We start from the raw sequence: 19,907 nt of genomic DNA, 5'->3' as shown, positions 1-19,907 counted from the left end.
CAGAAACCCTCAAGACACTGAAGAAGAATTTAGGCGTCCACTTGCAAATGGACAGTGCCATGGGGCACGTGGGATTGGGATAGTTAGGAGCTTGTTTTTTTTGGCTGGGCTGGGCCTACCTGTTAGGCTTCTGTGACGCTGTGACCTTGTGTCGCCTCCCCCCTCCCCTCCCCCCAGTGAGAATTCGGGCACTCAGGCAAAGGCTGTCGGCATTGGCCACCGGCTGTTGGACTGTGAGGAGGGGACAGACGAGAGGTCTGGAGACGCCGCTGAGACGGAGCAGGAGGATGAGGGGGAAGAGGAGGAGGAAGAGGATGAGGAGGAGGAGGAGGAAGAGGAAGAGGAGGAGGATGGCTCGGACATCCCGATGGAGGCCCGCTCGCAATGCGACTCCAGCGATGACGACCTGCCACTCTCCTACCTGCGCTCGTCGGTCAACAGCTACTTCGGGGCGATGGGCAGACTGGCACGGGGGGAGACTGTGCGGATCCTGGCCCGCCGGCTCACCCTGGACAACAAAGTGCAGTACCTGGTGGAGTGGGGTGGCCCCTCCATATTTTAGCTCCCCCCTCCCCGGAGAGTCGCACCTGAGGGGGAGGGGGCGCAGTGAGGAAGGGGTTGTGTTGGGGGTGGGGGGGTGGTTTGCGGGTCCGAGGAACCAACTGCCAAACCTTGAAACAGCTTTCCCCGAACCAGGCATCCATTCGGCATCAGGAGCGCGGTTTTTAAACTGCACGCATTTTGTTTTTGTAATTTTTTTTCTCAGTTCTTCGGGCCTTATTCCGTTAGCCTTTCCGCTCAGGCTTTTATGGTATGCACCCCCCCCCCCCACCCCCACCCAAACGCAAGTGTGAGTGCTAATGGAGGTGCCACGGGGACTGTCACTGAGAGATTTTAATATCACAAGAGCCCTCTTGAGTAAAGGCAAGCGAGACTGATGGTGCAGGGAGTCTGAGAGACGAGAGGGATGTAGGTTGTGCTGGGCCCAGAGTCTCTGAGAGAAATGGACAGAAAGGTGCAGTGGGACCGTGTCGGGGATCTTGGGTCAAGTGTATGAAACTGTGCAAGCGATACTGGGGAACTGTGTGTGCATTGGACACTGGGGGATGTGTATGGGACTGTGTGGGGGACACTGGGGACTGTGTATGGGACTCTGCGGGACACTGGGGACTGTGTATGGGACTCTGCGGGACACTGGGGACTGTGTATGGGACTGTGTGGGGGACACTGGGGGTTGTGTATGGGACTGTGCGGGGGACACTGGGGGATGTGTATGGGACTGTGCGGGGGGCACTGGGGACTCTGTATGGGACTGTGTGGGGGACACTGGGGACTGTGTATGGGACTCTGCGGGACACTGGGGACTGTGTATGGGACTCTGCGGGACACTGGGGACTGTGTATGGGACTGTGTGGGGGACACTGGGGGTTGTGTATGGGACTGTGTGGGGGACACTGGGGGTTGTGTATGGGACTGTGTGGGGGACACTGGGGGTTGTGTATGGGACTGTGCGGGGGACACTGGGGGTTGTGTATGGGACTGTGTTGGGGACACTGGGGACTGTATGGGACTCTGCGGGGGACACTGGGGGTTGTGTATGGGACTCTGCGGGGGACACTGGGGGTTGTGTTATGGGACTATGTCGGAGACACTGGGGGTTGTGTATGGGACTGTGCGGGGGACACTGGAGGCTGTGTATGGGACTGTGCGGGGGACACTGGGGACTGTGTATGGGACTGTGCGGGGGACACTGGGGGTTGTGTATGGGACTCTGCGGGGGACACTGGGGGTTGTGTTATGGGACTGTGTGGGGGACACTGGGGGTTGTGTATGGGACTGTGCGGGGGACACTGGGGGTTGTGTATGGGACTCTGCGGGGGACACTGGGGGTTGTGTTATGGGACTGTGTGGGAGACACTGGGGGTTGTGTATGGGACTGTGCGGGGGACACTGGAGGCTGTGTATGGGACTGTGCGGGTGACACTGGGGACTGTGTATGGGACTGTGCGGGGGACACTGGAGGCTGTGTATGGGACTGTGCGGGGGACACTGGGGACTGTGTATGGGACTGTGCGGGTGACACTGGGGACTGTGTATGGGACTGTGCGGCACTTTCTGTTTGAGTATTGCAACCTGTTATACCCTGTGTCCCTTCCCCGGGTCAGCAATTCTCCCTGCTAGACATCCTGTCACTTTCCTCGGTCATCCCCATCTCTGCCTGTTTCCCCCTCTCTCACTCCCTATCGCTGTCTTTTGGGCATGTTCCCTCTCTCCACCCCCCGTCTCCATCCTTCCTCTCTCTTTTTCTCCCCCTTCTGTCTCTCTTTCTCCCCCCTTCTCTCTCTCTCTCCCCCCCTCCTCTCTCTCTCCCCCCCTCCTCTCTCTCTCCCCCCCTCCTCTCTCTCTCCCCCCTCCTCTCTCTCTCCCCCCCTCCTCTCTCTCTCCCCCCCTCCTCTCTCTCTCCCCCCCTCCTCTCTCTCTCTCCCCCCCTCCTCTCTCTCTCCCCCCCTCCTCTCTCTCTCCCCCCCTCTCTCTCTCCCCCCTCTCTCTCTCCCCCCCTCCTCTCTCTCTCCCCCTCCTCTCTCTCTCCCCCTCCTCTCTCTCTCCCCCTCCTCTCTCTCTCCCCCTCCTCTCTCTCTCCCCCTCCTCTCTCTCTCCCCCTCCTCTCTCTCTCCCCCGCCTCTCTCTCTCCCCCTCCTCTCTCTCCTCCCCTCCTCTCTCTCTCCTCCCCTCCTCATTCTCACCCACTTCTTTTTTTCTCCCGCCTTCCCCACTCTCTTTGTCCCGCCCTCCCTCTCTCTTTCTCCACCTCCCTCACCCTCTTTCTCTCTCTCTCTTTGTCTGTCCTTGCCATCTATCCATCTCTCTCTTGTCTTGCTTTTCCCATTTCCTTTTTCTCTGTTTTTACCTCACTCTGTGTTCTTCCTATATACAGTGGATGTGTACGATACTGTTTCTCGTTTTCTGTACCTCGCCTACTTCCTTTCCCTACTTTGGAAATTGTGTGTGTGTGTGTAATTCCTTCCTGTCTGCTGTTATCCACTGTCCAATTTTGCTTTCTGACTTGTTTTTCCTTCTCTATTTTCCACTCTATCTCTCAGTCCCTTCCACTGCAGGATACCCTCTGTGAGACACCTGCTCCCTTTAATGTTTTGAACAGTGCAGTTTAGGTCTGGAGGGCTGATTGGAGGGGGGGGGGGGTGGGGGTGGGGTGGTGCAGCAGAACAGTGAGGAGCTAGTCTAGGAGAGGACGGTACAAAATGTCCCTCATTTGGAGAGAGCATTGAGCGAGAGGTCTTTTAAGACTTCCCTGTTGTGCGCTTCATTCCTCAATTCGTTTGGAGTTCCCCGTTCAAAAAGCAAGTCAGAGAGGTGGAAAATGAAGTCGCGTTTTCCGGACCGCTTTCATTCCTCCCAAGTTCTCTGCCGACTGCAAGATGTCATTGAGCAGTTCAGGGAGGGAGGGGGGTTTAGCGTCAGCCACTGGTGACGGTGAGGCCTGCAGTCCGTGAGGAGAAAGACCGGGAGATGTAACATTACGAAGCCAGTGTCCCTTAGGGCACCCCAGTGTTCCTGACTATTGGCCATCAGAGGCGAAGGGGTGACACCTGTGACAGGGAATATCACCGTCCCATTCAGACTGCACAGCGCAGAAACAGGCCATTCGCTCCTGTGCTGGCCTCACGCTCCATGTGAACCAGCTCCCCATCCATCTGAACTTCTTTCCAACTCTCGCTCCCTTCTGCCCCTTCCTCCCTCCTGCCTTTAAGTAGCTTCCAGTCAAGTGGTGTTGACCTCACCCACTCTGTGCTGCACTTTGTCCCCTGCTGTCTGGGTGAAGGCGGTTACTGGGAATTCTCTGTTGGATTCCTTACCGCTGTAGCCCCAAGATCCTATTCTCTCCGAACAGCAGTGAGAAACACTCTCTCGGCGCAATCCATTGAAAGAAAAAGACGACTTCTTCAAAGTTACTAAAGGCCGCTGCATCCAGTAGTAGAGTTCTCCCTCCAGGGGTAGGGACCCCCAGCCTGTTGCCCACACCCCCCTCATTTCCTGACAGTGTAACCTTGTTGTTGTGCTTTGCTGCTTTGTGTCAGCTGCTCCTGCAGCTGTACGGCCTACTGCCCACCTTTTGTGATCCTCTCCTAATACCCCATGCTCCCCCCCTACTCTTGCCTGTCTGTGGGAGGGGAGGAGCCACTGTGCTCTGCAACCTTTTGTCACGTTGTTAGCTTAACGTTGAATATCCTCCACCCCACACCCCCCGAGCCGATCACTGGTACGGGAACAGACCTGCTCCTCCCTCAACCCCCCCCCCCCCCCCCCCCCCCCCCGACGCTTGAGATTCTTTTGGAGAAGAGATTATTTTGTTATTCTGTAATTTAAAAAGAAAACTACACACACATCCCACCCACCCACCCGCACGCACGTACACACATATATAAATATATATAGATATATTATATAAAAATAAAAGGTTTTTTTGTTTCGTTTGTGTATTTATTTTGTAAAATGAGGTTTGTTTTTCTCTGTCCTTGTGAGCTTATTGTGTCTTTATTGCCTGCAGCCCTGTCTGCTGCTAATGTGCAGCGTTCCCAAGCACGTCGTTTCACCGGTGCCTCTCAGCTGACCTCCACTAACTCCTGAATGTCGCATTAGCAAGACAGTGTGGCTTATTCATCCCTTGGGCCCTCTGCCAAGCTATTCACTTAGATAATGGACCATCTACAGCACAGAAACAGCCCCCTGGCCCAACCCTTCCACGCCGACCAGATATCCTCCATAACTCTAAGCCCTTTCTATTCATATACCCATCCAAATGCCTTTTAAATGTTGTACCAACCTCCCCCACTTCCTCTGGCAGCTCATTCCATACATGTACCACTGTATGTGACAATGCTGTTCCTCGGATCCCTTTAAATCTTTGCCCTCTCACCTTAAAGCTCTGCTATCTAGTTTTGGACCCTTCCCCGACTGGGGAAAAACTCCTTGGCTGTTCATCCAATCCATCTTAATGCCCCCGTCCACGCACCACCACCCACCATGCTGCTTTTCAATTCCTTTCCCAACAATACTCTGTCCATCTTGGGTTTTGAATCTTGTTAGGTTTTCTGTCGGTGAGGATTGTGTCCCTGGAGTGATTCTGTGCTTCCTGACACCAGGAATGGTTGAGGTTCCTAACATCACTGTGGTATTCAAGTTATGGTCCCCCTCCCCATCTTCCTGCACACTTTCTCGATTTGGAGAATTCTTCAGCTTTTGGGATGAGATCTGGCTGACTTGGTTTCCAGCCACTGCATGTGCTGTCTTCCCCTCTTGCTCCAACAATGCTCAAGCGCAGCCCATCCAGATTAAAGCAGCCACTTTGCTTGGCCCCCAGTCCATTAGCGTAAGCATTCACTGTCCCCACACTAAGGCAGCACTGTTCACCGTCTGCAAGACGCGCTGCAGGATCTCACCAAGGCTCCTTCAAGAGCACCTTCCAAATCCACGGCCACTGCCACCTAGAAGGATGAGGGCAGCAGATACATTGGACCAGCATGGCCCTGCACCTTCCCCTCCAAGCCACTTGCCATCCTGACTTGGAAATATATCGCTGTTCCTCCGCTGTCACTGGGTCAAACTCTGGTCTGTGTACCTGCACTCAGAGCAGCTTACTAAAGCAGCTCTCCATCTTCTCCAACCAGCGATTAGGGATGGACAATAAACACAGGCACGATTTAAGCATATTGCTGTGCGGTCTGGAGTCATGTGTAACTAAGGCCAGTCTGTACATCAGATGGCTTTTACTTCTGACAATTAGCAACAGTTTCATGGTCATCTCGAGACACTTCAATCCAAATTCGTATAGAATTCAAATTCCATGGTGGGATTTTAACCAAGGTCTGGCAATAATGCCTCTAGGCTAACACCACTTGATTTTTTTTTCAGTTCTACTGCCAAACTTATTTTACCCCAGCACCCAGGTCGTGTGGTTTTTTTTTGCTAGCGTGGAAACAGGCCCTTCGGCCCAACAAGTCCACACCGACCCGCCAAAGTGCAACCCACCCAGACCCATTCCCCTACATTTACCCTTTCACCTAACACTACAGACAATTTAGCATGGCCAATTCACCATTTAAATGCCCTTAAAGCTGGTGCGTCTTCTACTGTTTGAGGCAGTGCATTCTACACCCCTACTACTCTCTTGAGTAAAGGACCTACCTCTGCCATCTGTCCTATATCTATCACTCCTCAATTTAAAGCTATGTCCCCTTGTGCTAGCCATCACCATCTGAGGATAAAGGCTCTCACTATCCACCCTATCTAACCCTCTGATTATCTTATATGTCTCAATTAAGTCACCTCTCAACCTTTTCTCTCTAAATAAAACAGCGTTAAGTGGTTCAGTCTTTCCTCGTAAGACCTTCCCTCCATACCAGGCAACATCCCAGTAAATCTCCTCTGAACCTTTTCCAAAGCTTCCACATCTTTCCTATAATTCAATCCTACAGAATTCGGAAGAAGCTCAGCTGATGTCTTTTGAGAAAACTCATTATCGATTGATATTTTAGCTAGATCTGGCCGATTTCTATCCATTATTATTGATGCAGATGTATCTTTTGCAGGACTGAGAGCTGTAGTGTTTCAGATGCAGATGTATGGAAAGCATAGATCAGTTTGTTGCACATTCCTTACACTATCAGAGCCTGAACAGAGATACGCAGTGACAGAGAAAGACATTTTAGGTGCTACATAGGCTTGCAAAAAATTTGCACACTAAGTTCTTCACCTTCACTTCAAGCCACTTAAATTCCATAGTGTTAGTGAAAATGTCTAAGGTAAACTTATTCAACCTGAGGGCAGTGGGGTTTGATGACATGAGGAAGCATGTATTGGGAAACAGCAGACGGCAGCAGGTATTTTACTGCAGCAAGGCCTGAATGTAGCAATGCTGTTTTTTGCTGAAGAGGTGGTTACATTGATAACAGTTACAGCTCTACCAGAAACAAGTTGGAGACTGAATGAAATCAAAGCTGTGTAGTAACCTGATGAAAGATATGTTCGGGTTAAAGAATGTTGCATCAAAGGATTGTCAGCATGCACACCACATGTTCCCGTCTCAGACAGTACTGTGAAGAGAAAGGAGACCCCGGAGGGGTGGATGGGTCATTCATTTATGATGCGGGATTGGTCATTCCAAGAGTTGTGAGACTTGATATCCTGTAATTATTGCACCAACGATATCTGGGCCTTATGAATGGTTGGGCCAAAGCAATATGGTGGCTGGGTCTCTCAAAATTGCTAGAAGAAATAATATAATACTGAATTACTGTTCATTGTCAGCTGATAAGGGAGTCATTGATACCATTGTATTTCCCATCACAATAATGGGAATGTCTTGGGATAGACCTCTTCGAATATAGATGTAGAATGTTCTTGATCCTGTATTACTGCTTGAGCTGGATAGAGGTCAATGAATTGCAGGGCCCCACAATATTGCTGAGTCACATCTTTTCAACGCACAGAATTATAACCTGAGACGATAGACTACAGTTTGCTAATGACTGCTTTAAAAGAGCCATTTCACATAGTGAGCTGCGACCATGGTGAAACCTAATCTACCCTCAGCCACTAGTGAAGGTATGAGAGCAATGTGTCCAGTGAAAACATTGCTGAAGATAAATGAAGTTGTCCAGCTTCTCAGCCTTTATTCAAATCCACTGCGAGGAGGGTTAGCTGCCCGGGAACTCCTGATGAGAACCCTCCCATATCTACTCATGCCATGTTCCAAGATGGTGACGTAAAAAAAGTTGAGGGAGAAAGAGGATGAGTCAGATGTGGATCCATGACAAACATCTTAAAGCCCATGACCTACCAGGCCACCAACCAGGAGTCCTAGAATCATAGAGCTATATTTCCCCTCTCACCTTAACCCCATGCCGTCTAGTTCTGGACTCCCCTGTCCTAGGGAAAAGATCTTGGCTATGCACCGCACCTCATGGTTTATTGGAGTTTTCCCTTTTTTGGGGCTAAGTGCGGAGACAAAGGATTTCCAGTGGTCAGGCTGAGGTGGCAGACAAAGTGTGCATGGTCTGAAACCACCTCCAATCCAGCAAAAGAGGGCTGTGTATCTCACTGACTGTACAAGTCAAAGATTATTGTGGTAGACCGCGTCATTGTATCTCGACATGTCAGCACAACCTGACCAGAAATGCAGTGGTAATGTCATTGAATTAGTAATCCAGAACTCCAGACTAACATTCAAAAGACGTGGAACCCAATCCCATCGCGGCAGACGGTGAAGTTGGAATTCAATAAAAAATTAGCGTAATGATGATCATGTAAACTGTGTTAATTGTCATAAAACTGTATCTCTAAATCCTTGCCATCCTTACTTGATCAGGTTTACATGTGACTCCAAAATCTCAGCAGTGTGGTTGACTCTTAACTGCTCCTGTGGGGAATTACAGTGGCATTTACATCTGCAAACAAATATTTTTAAAAATCTGTGCAATGATGATTCCACTGTCTGCATGTTAAGCAAGGTCACGTCCAGGCATCTATCAGGGTTCAATTGTGCAGAAGGACAAGGGCAGCAGATACATGGGAACACCTCCCCTATGCAAGTTCCCCTCCAAGTCACTCACTATCCTGACTTGGAAAGAGATTGCTGTTCCTTTAGTGACACTGGGTCAAAATCCTGGAATTCCCTCCTTGACGGCATTGTGGGTCAACCTACAACACGTAGACTGCAGCGGTTCATGAAGGCAGCTCACCCCCACCTTCTCAACAGCAGCTCGGGCAGGGCGATAAATGTTGGCCCAGCCAGTGACAGCCTCATCCCATGAGTGAATGAAACCGACAAGGCCAATTGACTATTGATGGGCAGACCACGTAGAACACACACTGGGTCGAAATATTCTGCAAAATGACATTTTTTTTTATTCTCCAACAAGACCTGAGATTTACAGTATTCACTCCACACACACGCACACACACTTGGCATGGCCAGACAGCTGGATAAACTCTCAGCAAACACAGTTTCATGCACACACCGATCTGTTCCAGGGACTCCATCTCGCTTCTCATAAAGTCCCAGCGAATGAGGCATGACCAGCACAGCAGCCCGCGGAAACTGGGTTAGAATATCAGTGTTAATGTAAAGATGCCACAGTCTGCAATAAATAGTGGTCCAACTCTTCACCTTAAGAGGTTTTCAATCCTCTGACCACCACAATCATCTTCTGATAGATGATCATCCTACACACGTCAGATGGAGGTGGATCTCTTTCTTGGGGAGGGCTATTGGACTCGAGATTGACCCGTCTCCACTGTATATCTGTGGTAACCAGATCAGCCAGTCCAGGTGAGCATCACTGGCCAGGCCAGCTTTTATTGTGCGGGAGAATATTCATATTGTCAAACCAGATTACACAGATACTAGCAGGAAGAGGCTGGATATAAATGGTGCCAGACCATGAAACCCACAAATATTAACAATATTAATCTAGGTGACACAATATATATTCATTGAATGGATATCACATGGATTTCAGTAGCGTCAGGTTAGTTAACACAAAACACTTCGAGAATTAAACTTGGTGAGTTGACAGATTGGCAGACTGGACTGCACACCAACAATGACTGTGTCAGATGAGGGAAACAGAATAACACAGAGGTATCAACAGCTCCACCCCCCTCCCAAGGATATTAATAATGTGCCCTGGGTAAGCTATAACTATTTGTAGTGACAGATAGGGTACAGATATTAGTAACGTTGGCCTAAATAGATATTAATAACCTGAACTGGGTAATGTACAGAAACTAATTGCAGAAAATTGCAACATCCATTAATATTTCAGTTGGAAAATGCACTATAAAATAGTCACAAATTTTCATCTCGTTATTTAGTGCATGTTTTGCAATAGCCAATCCTTGATTTATTTGACCTTAATATAGATTAAAAGTGCAGAATTTCACAACAATCTCTTTTTTCCAACTTACGGGCAGCCAATCATGTAAATAACCAATCATCTCATTCGGCTTAGGACTTGCCATAGAGGTATAAGGATGCAAAGTTTTTAAAATATTTAGGAACCAGTTAAAACATGTTTTTTTTGCAATTCTTACGTTGTATGCAATTGTCAGGTGTGTTTCAGCGGCTTGCACTCTAACCTCTTCCCCACCCCATAGACCTGATCACAAAATTGAGGCGGGCTTTTGCTACACTGGCAGACATATATGTCTTTCAGGTGGGGCACTGAGTGAAGTCTGCCCTTTCAGGTGGATCCCATGCACTATTTTGAGAAAATCTCTCAACCAACATCACTGAGAAATGATCACTATCACATTACTGACTGTGAAAGCTTACCATGTGCACATAGGCTACCACTGTGCACCACAGAAATGGGTCAAAGACCTTCATGCAATGAATACTAGGAATGTTAAGAAAAAAGGAAAGAACAGGAGGCTATTTAGCCCCTCGAGACTATACTGCCTCTCAATTAGTCATTGCTGATTGTTACCTCAACACCACTTTCCTGTCTGGCCTTTATAATCAAATATCTGCCTAAATCAGCATTCAATATACTTAATCAATAGGCCTCTCTGGACTGGTGAATTCCAAAGCTAAGTGATTCTCCAACAGAAGAAATTCCTCTTCATTTCCATCGTGAATGGGAACCCACTTATCATCTCCGCTGAAGATGTATTATTTTCACCTCTGCTGGTAATGTGCATGGATAGAGCTATGGCCCAAGGCAAAACTGATTAGTTTTTGGGGAAGGTAAGGAATGAGATCCAGATCCTGGAATTTTCCGAAGGATCAATGGCCAATTGATATTTGTTTTAAATGAGTGGCACAGTGGATCAGTGGTTAGCACTGCTGCCTCACAGCACCAGGGTCCCAGGTTCAATTCCAGCATCAGGTGACCCCTTGTGTGGAGTTTGCATATTCTCCCCGTGTCTGTGTGGGTTTCCTCCGGGTGCTCCAGTTTCCTCCCACAGTCCAAAGATGTGCAATTCAGGTGAATTGGCCATGCTAAATTAGGTGTTAGGTGCATTAGTCCGAGGGAAATGGGTCTGGTTGGGTTACTCTTCGGAGGGTCGGTGTGGACTTGTTGGGTCAAAGGGCCTGTTTCCACACTGTAGGTAATCTAATCGAACATTAACACTGGGAGTTAGGGTAAATTGACTGCTTCCTTTTGAGAACTGTGTGGTGTTTGCTTTTGAATGCTGTTGATTGTTTTAGGACATTATGGATTTCAGATGCTGTGGGAGAATTTGTCACATCTGCAAAAATGTGAGCAGAGTTCTTAGAGCAGGTTGTTGGATGTGGATTTCCTTGTGAAAATGTTAGTGAGATAGAAGTATCTTCATAAATAAAAAAAAATGTTTGTTCAACTTCGGACTTACAAAGCATCAACTAGGCATCCAAAGGATCCTTCCACATCTGACAGATATCAGTGAGACACTCGGCATGGTAAAGCGTTGAGGAACAGGTGGGTATTTGTAGTAATGGAGAGTTATCCCAGTGGTGTAGAGTTATATGGTCTACTGTGTGTCCTCCGCATCCAGTTTTGAAATGGTTCCCTGTTCTAGATTTCTGTTTGTGAGGAAGCACCTTTTCAAGCTGCCTAGAATCTTCTGTTTAGATTAGATTACTTACAGTGTGGAAACATGCCCTTCGGCCCAACAAGTCCACACCAACCCGCCGAAGCGCAACCCACCCAGACTCATTCCCCTATATTACCCCTGCCCCTAACACTACGGGCAATTTAGCATGGTCAATTCGCCTAACCTGCACATTTTTGGACTGTGGGAGGAAACCGGAGCACCCGGAGGAAACCCACACAAACACGGGGAGAATGTGCAAACTCCACACAGTCAGTCGCCTGAGGTGGGAATTGAACCCGGGTCTCTGGCGCTGTGAGGCAGCAGTGTGTGCCACTGTGCCACTGTGCCGCCCATACAGATCAACAGCTCACCTTCTGAAATCCAATCAGGAAAGGTCGACACTGCTCAACCTTTGCTCCTGAGATTCATGCTTAGCCTAATGTTCCAATTCTCATGTTGACAGTTCTGAGGTGTCACGTTACTGATGTTAGTTTATAGCTCCTTTGTTTTTGTTTCTGGTGGACGTAGAGGGCATCCACTCAAGCTGCTCCTCCTCCACACTCAGTCACAGATTTCTGACATTGCCAAGGTGTTTAATTTTTGACACCAACAAGGACCGTGATTATGACACATTTCAGTTATGGATAATGGAAGTTTGGTACATTGTAGATAATGGATAATGGAGGCCTGGTACATTGTAGATAATGGATAATGGAAGTCTGGTCCATTGTAGATAATGGATAATGGAAGTCTAGTACATTGTAGATAATGGATAATGGAAGTCTGGTACATTGTAGATAATGGATAATGGAAGTCTGGTACATTGTAGATAATGGATAATGGAAGCCTGGTACATTGTAGATAATGGATAATGGAAGTCTGGCACATTGTAGATAATGGATAATGGAAGTCTGGTACATTGTAGATAATGGATAATGGAAGCCTGGTACATTGTAGATAATGGATAATGGAAGTTTGGTACATTGTAGATAATGGATAATGGAAGTCTGGCACATTGTAGATAATGGATAATGGAAGTCTGGTACATTGTAGATAATGGATAATGGAAGTCTGGTCCATTCTAGATAATGGATAATGGAAGTCTGGTACATTGTAGATAATGGATAATGGAAGTCTGGTCCATTGTAGGTAATGGATAATGGAAGTCTGGTACATTGTAGATAATGGATAATGGAAGTCAGGTCCATTGTAGATAATGGATAATGGAAGCCTGGTACATTGTAGATAATGGATAATGGAAGTCTGGTCCATTGTAGGTAATGGATAAAGGAAGTCTGGTACATTGTAGATAATGGATAATGGAAATCCGGTCCATTGCAGATAATGGATAATGGAAGCCTGGTACATTGCAGATAATGGATAATGGAAGCCTGGTACATTGTAGATAATGGATAATGGAAGTCTGGTGCATTGTAGATAATGGATAATGGAAGTCTGGTACATTGTAGATAATGGAGAATGGAAGTCTGGTCCATTGTAGGTAATGGATAATGGAGGTCTGGTACATTGCAGATAATGGATAATGGAAGTCCGGTCCATTGTAGATAATGGATAATGGAAGCCTGGTACATTGTAGATAATGGATAATGGAAGTCTGGTCCATTGTAGGTAATGGATAATGGAAGTCTGGTACATTGCAGATAATGGATAATGGAAGTCCGGTCCATTGTAGATAATGGATAATGGAAGCCTGGTACATTGTAGATAATGGATAATGGAAGTCTAGTCCATTGTAGGTAATGGATAATGGAAGTCTAGTCCATTGTAGATAATGGATAATGGAAGTCTGGTGCATTGTGGATAATGGATAATGGAAGTCTGGTCCATTGTAGGTAATGGATAATGGAAGTCTGGTACATTGTAGATAATGGATAATGGAAGTCTGGTACATTGTAGATAATGGATAATGGAAGTCCGGTCCATTGTAGATAATGGATAATGGAGACCTGGTACATTGTAGATAATGGATAATGGAAGTCTGGTGCATTGTGGATAATGGATAATAGAAGCATGTAACATTAAAGATAACGGATAATGGAAGTCTGGTACATTGTAGCTAATAAATAATGGAAGCCTGGTGCATTGTAGATAATGGATAATGGAAGTCTGGCATGTTGTCAATAATACATAATGTAAGTTCGGTCCATTGTAGATAATGGATAATGGAAGTCTGGCCCATTGTAGATAATGGATAATGGAAATTGGTGCATTGTAAATAATGGATAATGGAAGCCTTGTGCATAGTAGATAATGGATAATGGAAGTCTGGTACAGTGTAGATAATGGATAATGAAAGTCTGGCACATTGTAGATAATGGATAATGGAAGTCTAGTACATTGTAGATAATGGATAATGGAAGTCTGGTCCATTGTAGATAATGGATAATGGAAGTCTAGTACATTGTAGATAATAGATAATGGATGTCTGGTCCATTGCAGATAATGGATAATGGAAGTCTGGTACAGTGTAGATAATGGACAATGAAAGTCTGGCACATTGTAGATAATGGATAATGGAAGTCTAGTACATTGTAGATAATGGATAATGGAAGTCTGGTCCATTGTAGATAATGGATAATGGAAGTCTAGTACATTGTAGATAATAGATAATGGATGTCTGGTCCATTGCAGATAATGGATAATGGAAGTCTGGTACATTGTAGATAATGGATAATGGATGTCTGGTACATTGTAGATAATGGATAATGGAAGTCCGGTCCATTGTAGATAATGGATAATGGAAGCCTAGTACATTGCAGATAATGGATAATGGAAGTCCGGTCCATTGTAGATAATGGATAATGGAAGCCTGGTACATTGTAGATAATGAATAATGGAAGTCTAGTACATTGTAGATAATGGATAATGGAAGTCTGGTCCATTGTAGATAATTGATAATGGAAGTCTGGTATATTGTAGATAATGGATAATAGAAGTCTGGTCCATTGTAGATAATGGATAATTGAAGTTTGGCACATTGTAGATAATGGATAATGGAGGCCTGGTACATTGTAGATAATGGATAATGGAAGTCTGGTCCATTGTAGATAATGGATAATGGAAGCCTGGTCCATTGTAGATAATGGATAATGGAGACCTGGTACATTATAGATAATGGATAATGGAAGTCTGGTCCATTGTAGATAATGGATAATGGAAGTCTGGTACATTGTAGATAATGGATAATGGAAGTCTGGTACATTGTAGATAATGGATAATGGAAGTCTGGTCCATTGTAGATAATTGATAATGGAAGTCTGGTATATTGTAGATAATGGATAATAGAAGTCTGGTCCATTGTAGATAATGGATAATTGAAGTCTGGCACATTGTAGATAATGGATAATGGAGGCCTGGTACATTGTAGATAATGGATAATGGAAGTCTGGTCCATTGTAGATAATGGATAATGGAAGCCTGGTCCATTGTAGATAATGGATAATGGAGACCTGGTACATTATAGATAATGGATAATGGAAGTCTGGTCCATTGTAGATAATGGATAATGGAAGTCTGGTACATTGAAGATAATGGATAATGGAAGTCTGGTACATTGTAGATAATGGATAATGGAAGTCTGGTCCATTGTAGATAATGGATAATGGAAGTCTGGTACATTGTAGATAATGGATAATGGAAGCCTGGTACATTGTAGATAATGGATAATGGAAGTCTGGCACATTGTAGATAATGGATAATGGAAATCTGGTACATTGTAGATAATGGATAATGGAAGACTGGTACATTGTAGATAATGGATAATGGAAGTTTGGTACATTGTAGATAATGGATAATTGAAGTCTGGCACATTGTAGATAATGGATAATGGAAGTCTGGTACATTGTAGATAATGGATAATGGAAGTCTGGTCCATTGTAGATAATGGATAATGGAAGTCTGGTACATTGTAGATAATGGATAATGGAAGTATGGTCCATTGTAGGTAATGGATAATGGAAGTCTGGTACATTGTAGATAATGGATAATGGAAGTCCGGTCCATTGTAGATAATGGATAATGGAAGTCTGGTCCATTGTAGGTAATGGATAATGGAAGTCTGGTACATTGTAGATAATGGATAATGGAAATCCGGTCCATTGTAAATAATGGATAATGAAAGCCTGGTACATTGTAGATAATGGATAATGGAAGCCTGGTACATTGTAGATAATGGATAATGGAAGTCTGGTGCATTGTAGATAATGGATAATGGAAGTCTGGTACATTGTAGATAATGGATAATGGAAGTCTGGTCCATTGTAGGTAATGGATAATGGAAGTCTGGTACATTGTAGATAATGGATAATGAAAGTCTGGCACATTGTAGATAATGGATAATGGAAGTCTAGTACATTGTAGATAATGGATAATGGAAGTCTGGTCCATTGTAGATAATGGATAATGGAAGCCTGGTCCATTGTAGATAATGGATAATGGAGACCTGGTACATTATAGATAATGGATAATGGAAGTCTGGTCCATTGTAGATAATGGATAATGGAAGTCTGGTACATTGAAGATAATGGATAATGGAAGTCTGGTACATTGTAGATAATGGATAATGGAAGTCTGGTCCATTGTAGATAATGGATAATGGAAGTCTGGTACATTGTAGATAATGGATAATGGAAGCCTGGTACATTGTAGATAATGGATAATGGAAGTCTGGCACATTGTAGATAATGGATAATGGAAATCTGGTACATTGTAGATAATGGATAATGGAAGACTGGTACATTGTAGATAATGGATAATGGAAGTTTGGTACATTGTAGATAATGGATAATTGAAGTCTGGCACATTGTAGATAATGGATAATGGAAGTCTGGTACATTGTAGATAATGGATAATGGAAGTCTGGTCCATTGTAGATAATGGATAATGGAAGTCTGGTACATTGTAGATAATGGATAATGGAAGTATGGTCCATTGTAGGTAATGGATAATGGAAGTCTGGTACATTGTAGATAATGGATAATGGAAGTCCGGTCCATTGTAGATAATGGATAATGGAAGTCTGGTCCATTGTAGGTAATGGATAATGGAAGTCTGGTACATTGTAGATAATGGATAATGGAAATCCGGTCCATTGTAAATAATGGATAATGAAAGCCTGGTACATTGTAGATAATGGATAATGGAAGCCTGGTACATTGTAGATAATGGATAATGGAAGTCTGGTGCATTGTAGATAATGGATAATGGAAGTCTGGTACATTGTAGATAATGGATAATGGAAGTCTGGTCCATTGTAGGTAATGGATAATGGAAGTCTGGTACATTGTAGATAATGGATAATGAAAGTCTGGCACATTGTAGATAATGGATAATGGAAGTCTAGTACATTGTAGATAATGGATAATGGAAGTCTGGTCCATTGTAGATAATGGATAATGGAAGTCTAGTACATTGTAGATAATAGATAATGGATGTCTGGTCCATTGCAGATAATGGATAATGGAAGTCTGGTACATTGTAGATAATGGATATTGGATGTCTGGTACATTGTAGATAATGGATAATGGAAGTCCGGTCCATTGTAGATAATGGATAATGGAAGCCTGGTACATTGCAGATAATGGATAATGGAAGTCCGGTCCATTGTAGATAATGGATAATGGAAGCCTGGTACATTGTAGATAATGGATAATGGAAGTCTGGTACATTGTAGATAATGGATAATGGAAGTCTGGTCCATTGCAGATAATTGATAATGGAAGTCTGGTATATTGTAGATAATGGATAATAGAAGTCTGGTCCATTGTAGATAATGGATAATTGAAGTCTGGCACATTGTAGATAATGGATAATGGAGGCCTGGTACATTGTAGATAATGGATAATGGAAGTCTGGTCCATTGTAGATAATGGATAATGGAAGCCTGGTCCATTGTAGATAATGGATAATGGAGACCTGGTACATTATAGATAATGGATAATGGAAGTCTGGTCCATTGTAGATAATGGATAATGGAAGTCTGGTACATTGTAGATAATGGATAATGGAAGTCTGGTACATTGTAGATAATGGATAATGGAAGTCTGGTCCATTGTAGATAATGGATAATGGAAGCCTGGTACATTGTAGATAATGGATAATGGAAGTTTGGTACATTGTAGATAATGGATAATGGAAGTCTGGCACATTGTAGATAATGGATAATGGAAGTCTGGTACATTGTAGATAATGGATAATGGAAGTCTGGTCCATTGTAGATAATGGATAATGGAAGTCTGGTACATTGTAGATAATGGATAATGGAAGTCTGGTCCATTGTAGGTAATGGATAATGGAAGTCTGGTACATTGTAGATAATGGATAATGGAAGTCCGGTCCATTGTAGATAATGGATAATGGAAGTCTGGTCCATTGTAGGTAATGGATAATGGAAGTCTGGTACATTATAGATAATGGATAATGGAAATCCGGTCCATTGTAAATAATGGATAATGAAAGCCTGGTACATTGTAGATAATGGATAATGGAAGCCTGGTACATTGTAGATAATGGATAATGGAAGTCTGGTGCATTGTAGATAATGGATAATGGAAGTCTGGTACATTGTAGATAATGGATAATGGAAGTCTGGTCCATTGTAGGTAATGGATAATGGAAGTCTGGTACATTGTAGATAATGGATAATGAAAGTCTGGTCCATTGTAGATAATGGATAATGGAAGTCTAGTACATTGTAGATAATAGATAATGGATGTCTGGTCCATTGCAGATAATGGATAATGGAAGTCTGGTACATTGTAGATAATGGATATTGGATGTCTGGTACATTGTAGATAATGGATAATGGAAGTCCGGTCCATTGTAGATAATGGATAATGGAAGCCTGGTACATTGCAGATAATGGATAATGGAAGTCCGGTCCATTGTAGATAATGGATAATGGAAGCCTGGTACATTGTAGATAATGAATAATGGAAGTCTAGTACATTGTAGATAATGGATAATGGAAGTCTGGTCCATTGTAGATAATTGATAATGGAAGTCTGGTATATTGTAGATAATGGATAATAGAAGTCTGGTCCATTGTAGATAATGGATAATTGACGTTTGGCACATTGTAGATAATGGATAATGGAGGCCTGGTACATTGTAGATAATGGATAATGGAAGTCTGGTCCATTGTAGATAATGGATAATGGAAGCCTGGTCCATTGTAGATAATGGATAATGGAGACCTGGTACATTGTAGATAATGGATAATGGAAGTCTGGTCCATTGTAGGTAATGGATAATGGAAGTCTGGTACATTGTAGATAATGGATAATGGAAGTCTGGTACATTGTAGATAATGGATAATGGAAGTCTCGTCCATTGTAGGTAATGGATAATGGAGGTCTGGTACATTGCAGATAATGGATAATGGAAGTCCGGTCCATTGTAGATAATGGATAATGGAAGCCTGGTACATTGTAGATAATGGATAATGGAAGTCTGGTCCATTGTAGGTAATGGATAATGGAAGTCTGGTACATTGCAGATAATGGATAATGGAAGTCCGGTCCATTGTAGATAATGGATAATGGAAGCCTGGTACATTGTAGATAATGGATAATGGAAGTCTAGTCCATTGTAGGTAATGGATAATGGAAGTCTAGTCCATTGTAGATAATGGATAATGGAAGTCTGGTGCATTGTGGATAATGGATAATGGAAGTCTGGTCCATTGTAGGTAATGGATAATGGAAGTCTGGTACATTGTAGATAATGGATAATGGAAGTCTGGTACATTGTAGATAATGGATAATGGAAGTCCGGTCCATTGTAGATAATGGATAATGGAGACCTGGTACATTGTAGATAATGGATAATGGAAGTCTGGTGCATTGTGGATAATGGATAATAGAAGCATGTAACATTAAAGATAACGGATAATGGAAGTCTGGTCCATTGTAGCTAATAAATAATGGAAGCCTGGTGCATTGTAGATAATGGATAATGGAAGTCTGGCATGTTGTCAATAATACATAATGTAAGTTCGGTCCATTGTAGATAATGGATAATGGAAGTCTGGCCCATTGTAGATAATGGATAATGGAAATTGGTGCTTTGTAAATAATGGATAATGGAAGCCTTGTGCATAGTAGATAATGGATAATGGAAGTCTGGTACATTGTAGATAAAGGATAATGGAAGTCTGGTACATTGTAGATAATGGATAATGGAAGTCTGGTCCATTGTAGATAATGGATAATGGAAGTCTGGTACATTGTAGATAATGGATAATGGAAGCCTGGTACATTGTAGATAATCGATAATGGAAGTCTGGCACA

General features: G+C 44.0%; 1 protein-coding gene across 4 annotated transcripts in view; it reads left to right on the top strand.

Annotated features, from left to right (window-relative positions):
- The window catches only part of LOC122541385 (PHD finger protein 1-like), a 64,082-nt gene extending 62,845 nt beyond the window's left edge, over window positions 1-1,237 (top strand). For all 4 annotated transcript variants that reach the window (XM_087979384.1, XM_087979381.1, XM_087979382.1 and 1 more), the window contains one exon: window positions 178-1,237. In XM_087979384.1, coding sequence (XP_087835510.1) covers window positions 178-562 — 385 coding nt within the window. In that variant the 3' untranslated portion in view covers window positions 563-1,237. The remainder of the gene's footprint in view (window positions 1-177) is intronic.
- Window positions 1,238-19,907: the final 18,670 nt, after the last annotated feature.

The sequence above is a fragment of the Chiloscyllium plagiosum genome, unplaced genomic scaffold (genome assembly GCF_037043375.1).
Source record: "Chiloscyllium plagiosum isolate Xiang-an unplaced genomic scaffold, Cpla_swu_hap1 HiC_scaffold_35, whole genome shotgun sequence".
Taxonomy (NCBI): Eukaryota; Metazoa; Chordata; class Chondrichthyes; order Orectolobiformes; family Hemiscylliidae; genus Chiloscyllium; species Chiloscyllium plagiosum.
The sequence above is the reverse complement of the archived record's forward strand: the minus strand, read 5'-3'. Positions and strand labels throughout refer to the sequence as shown.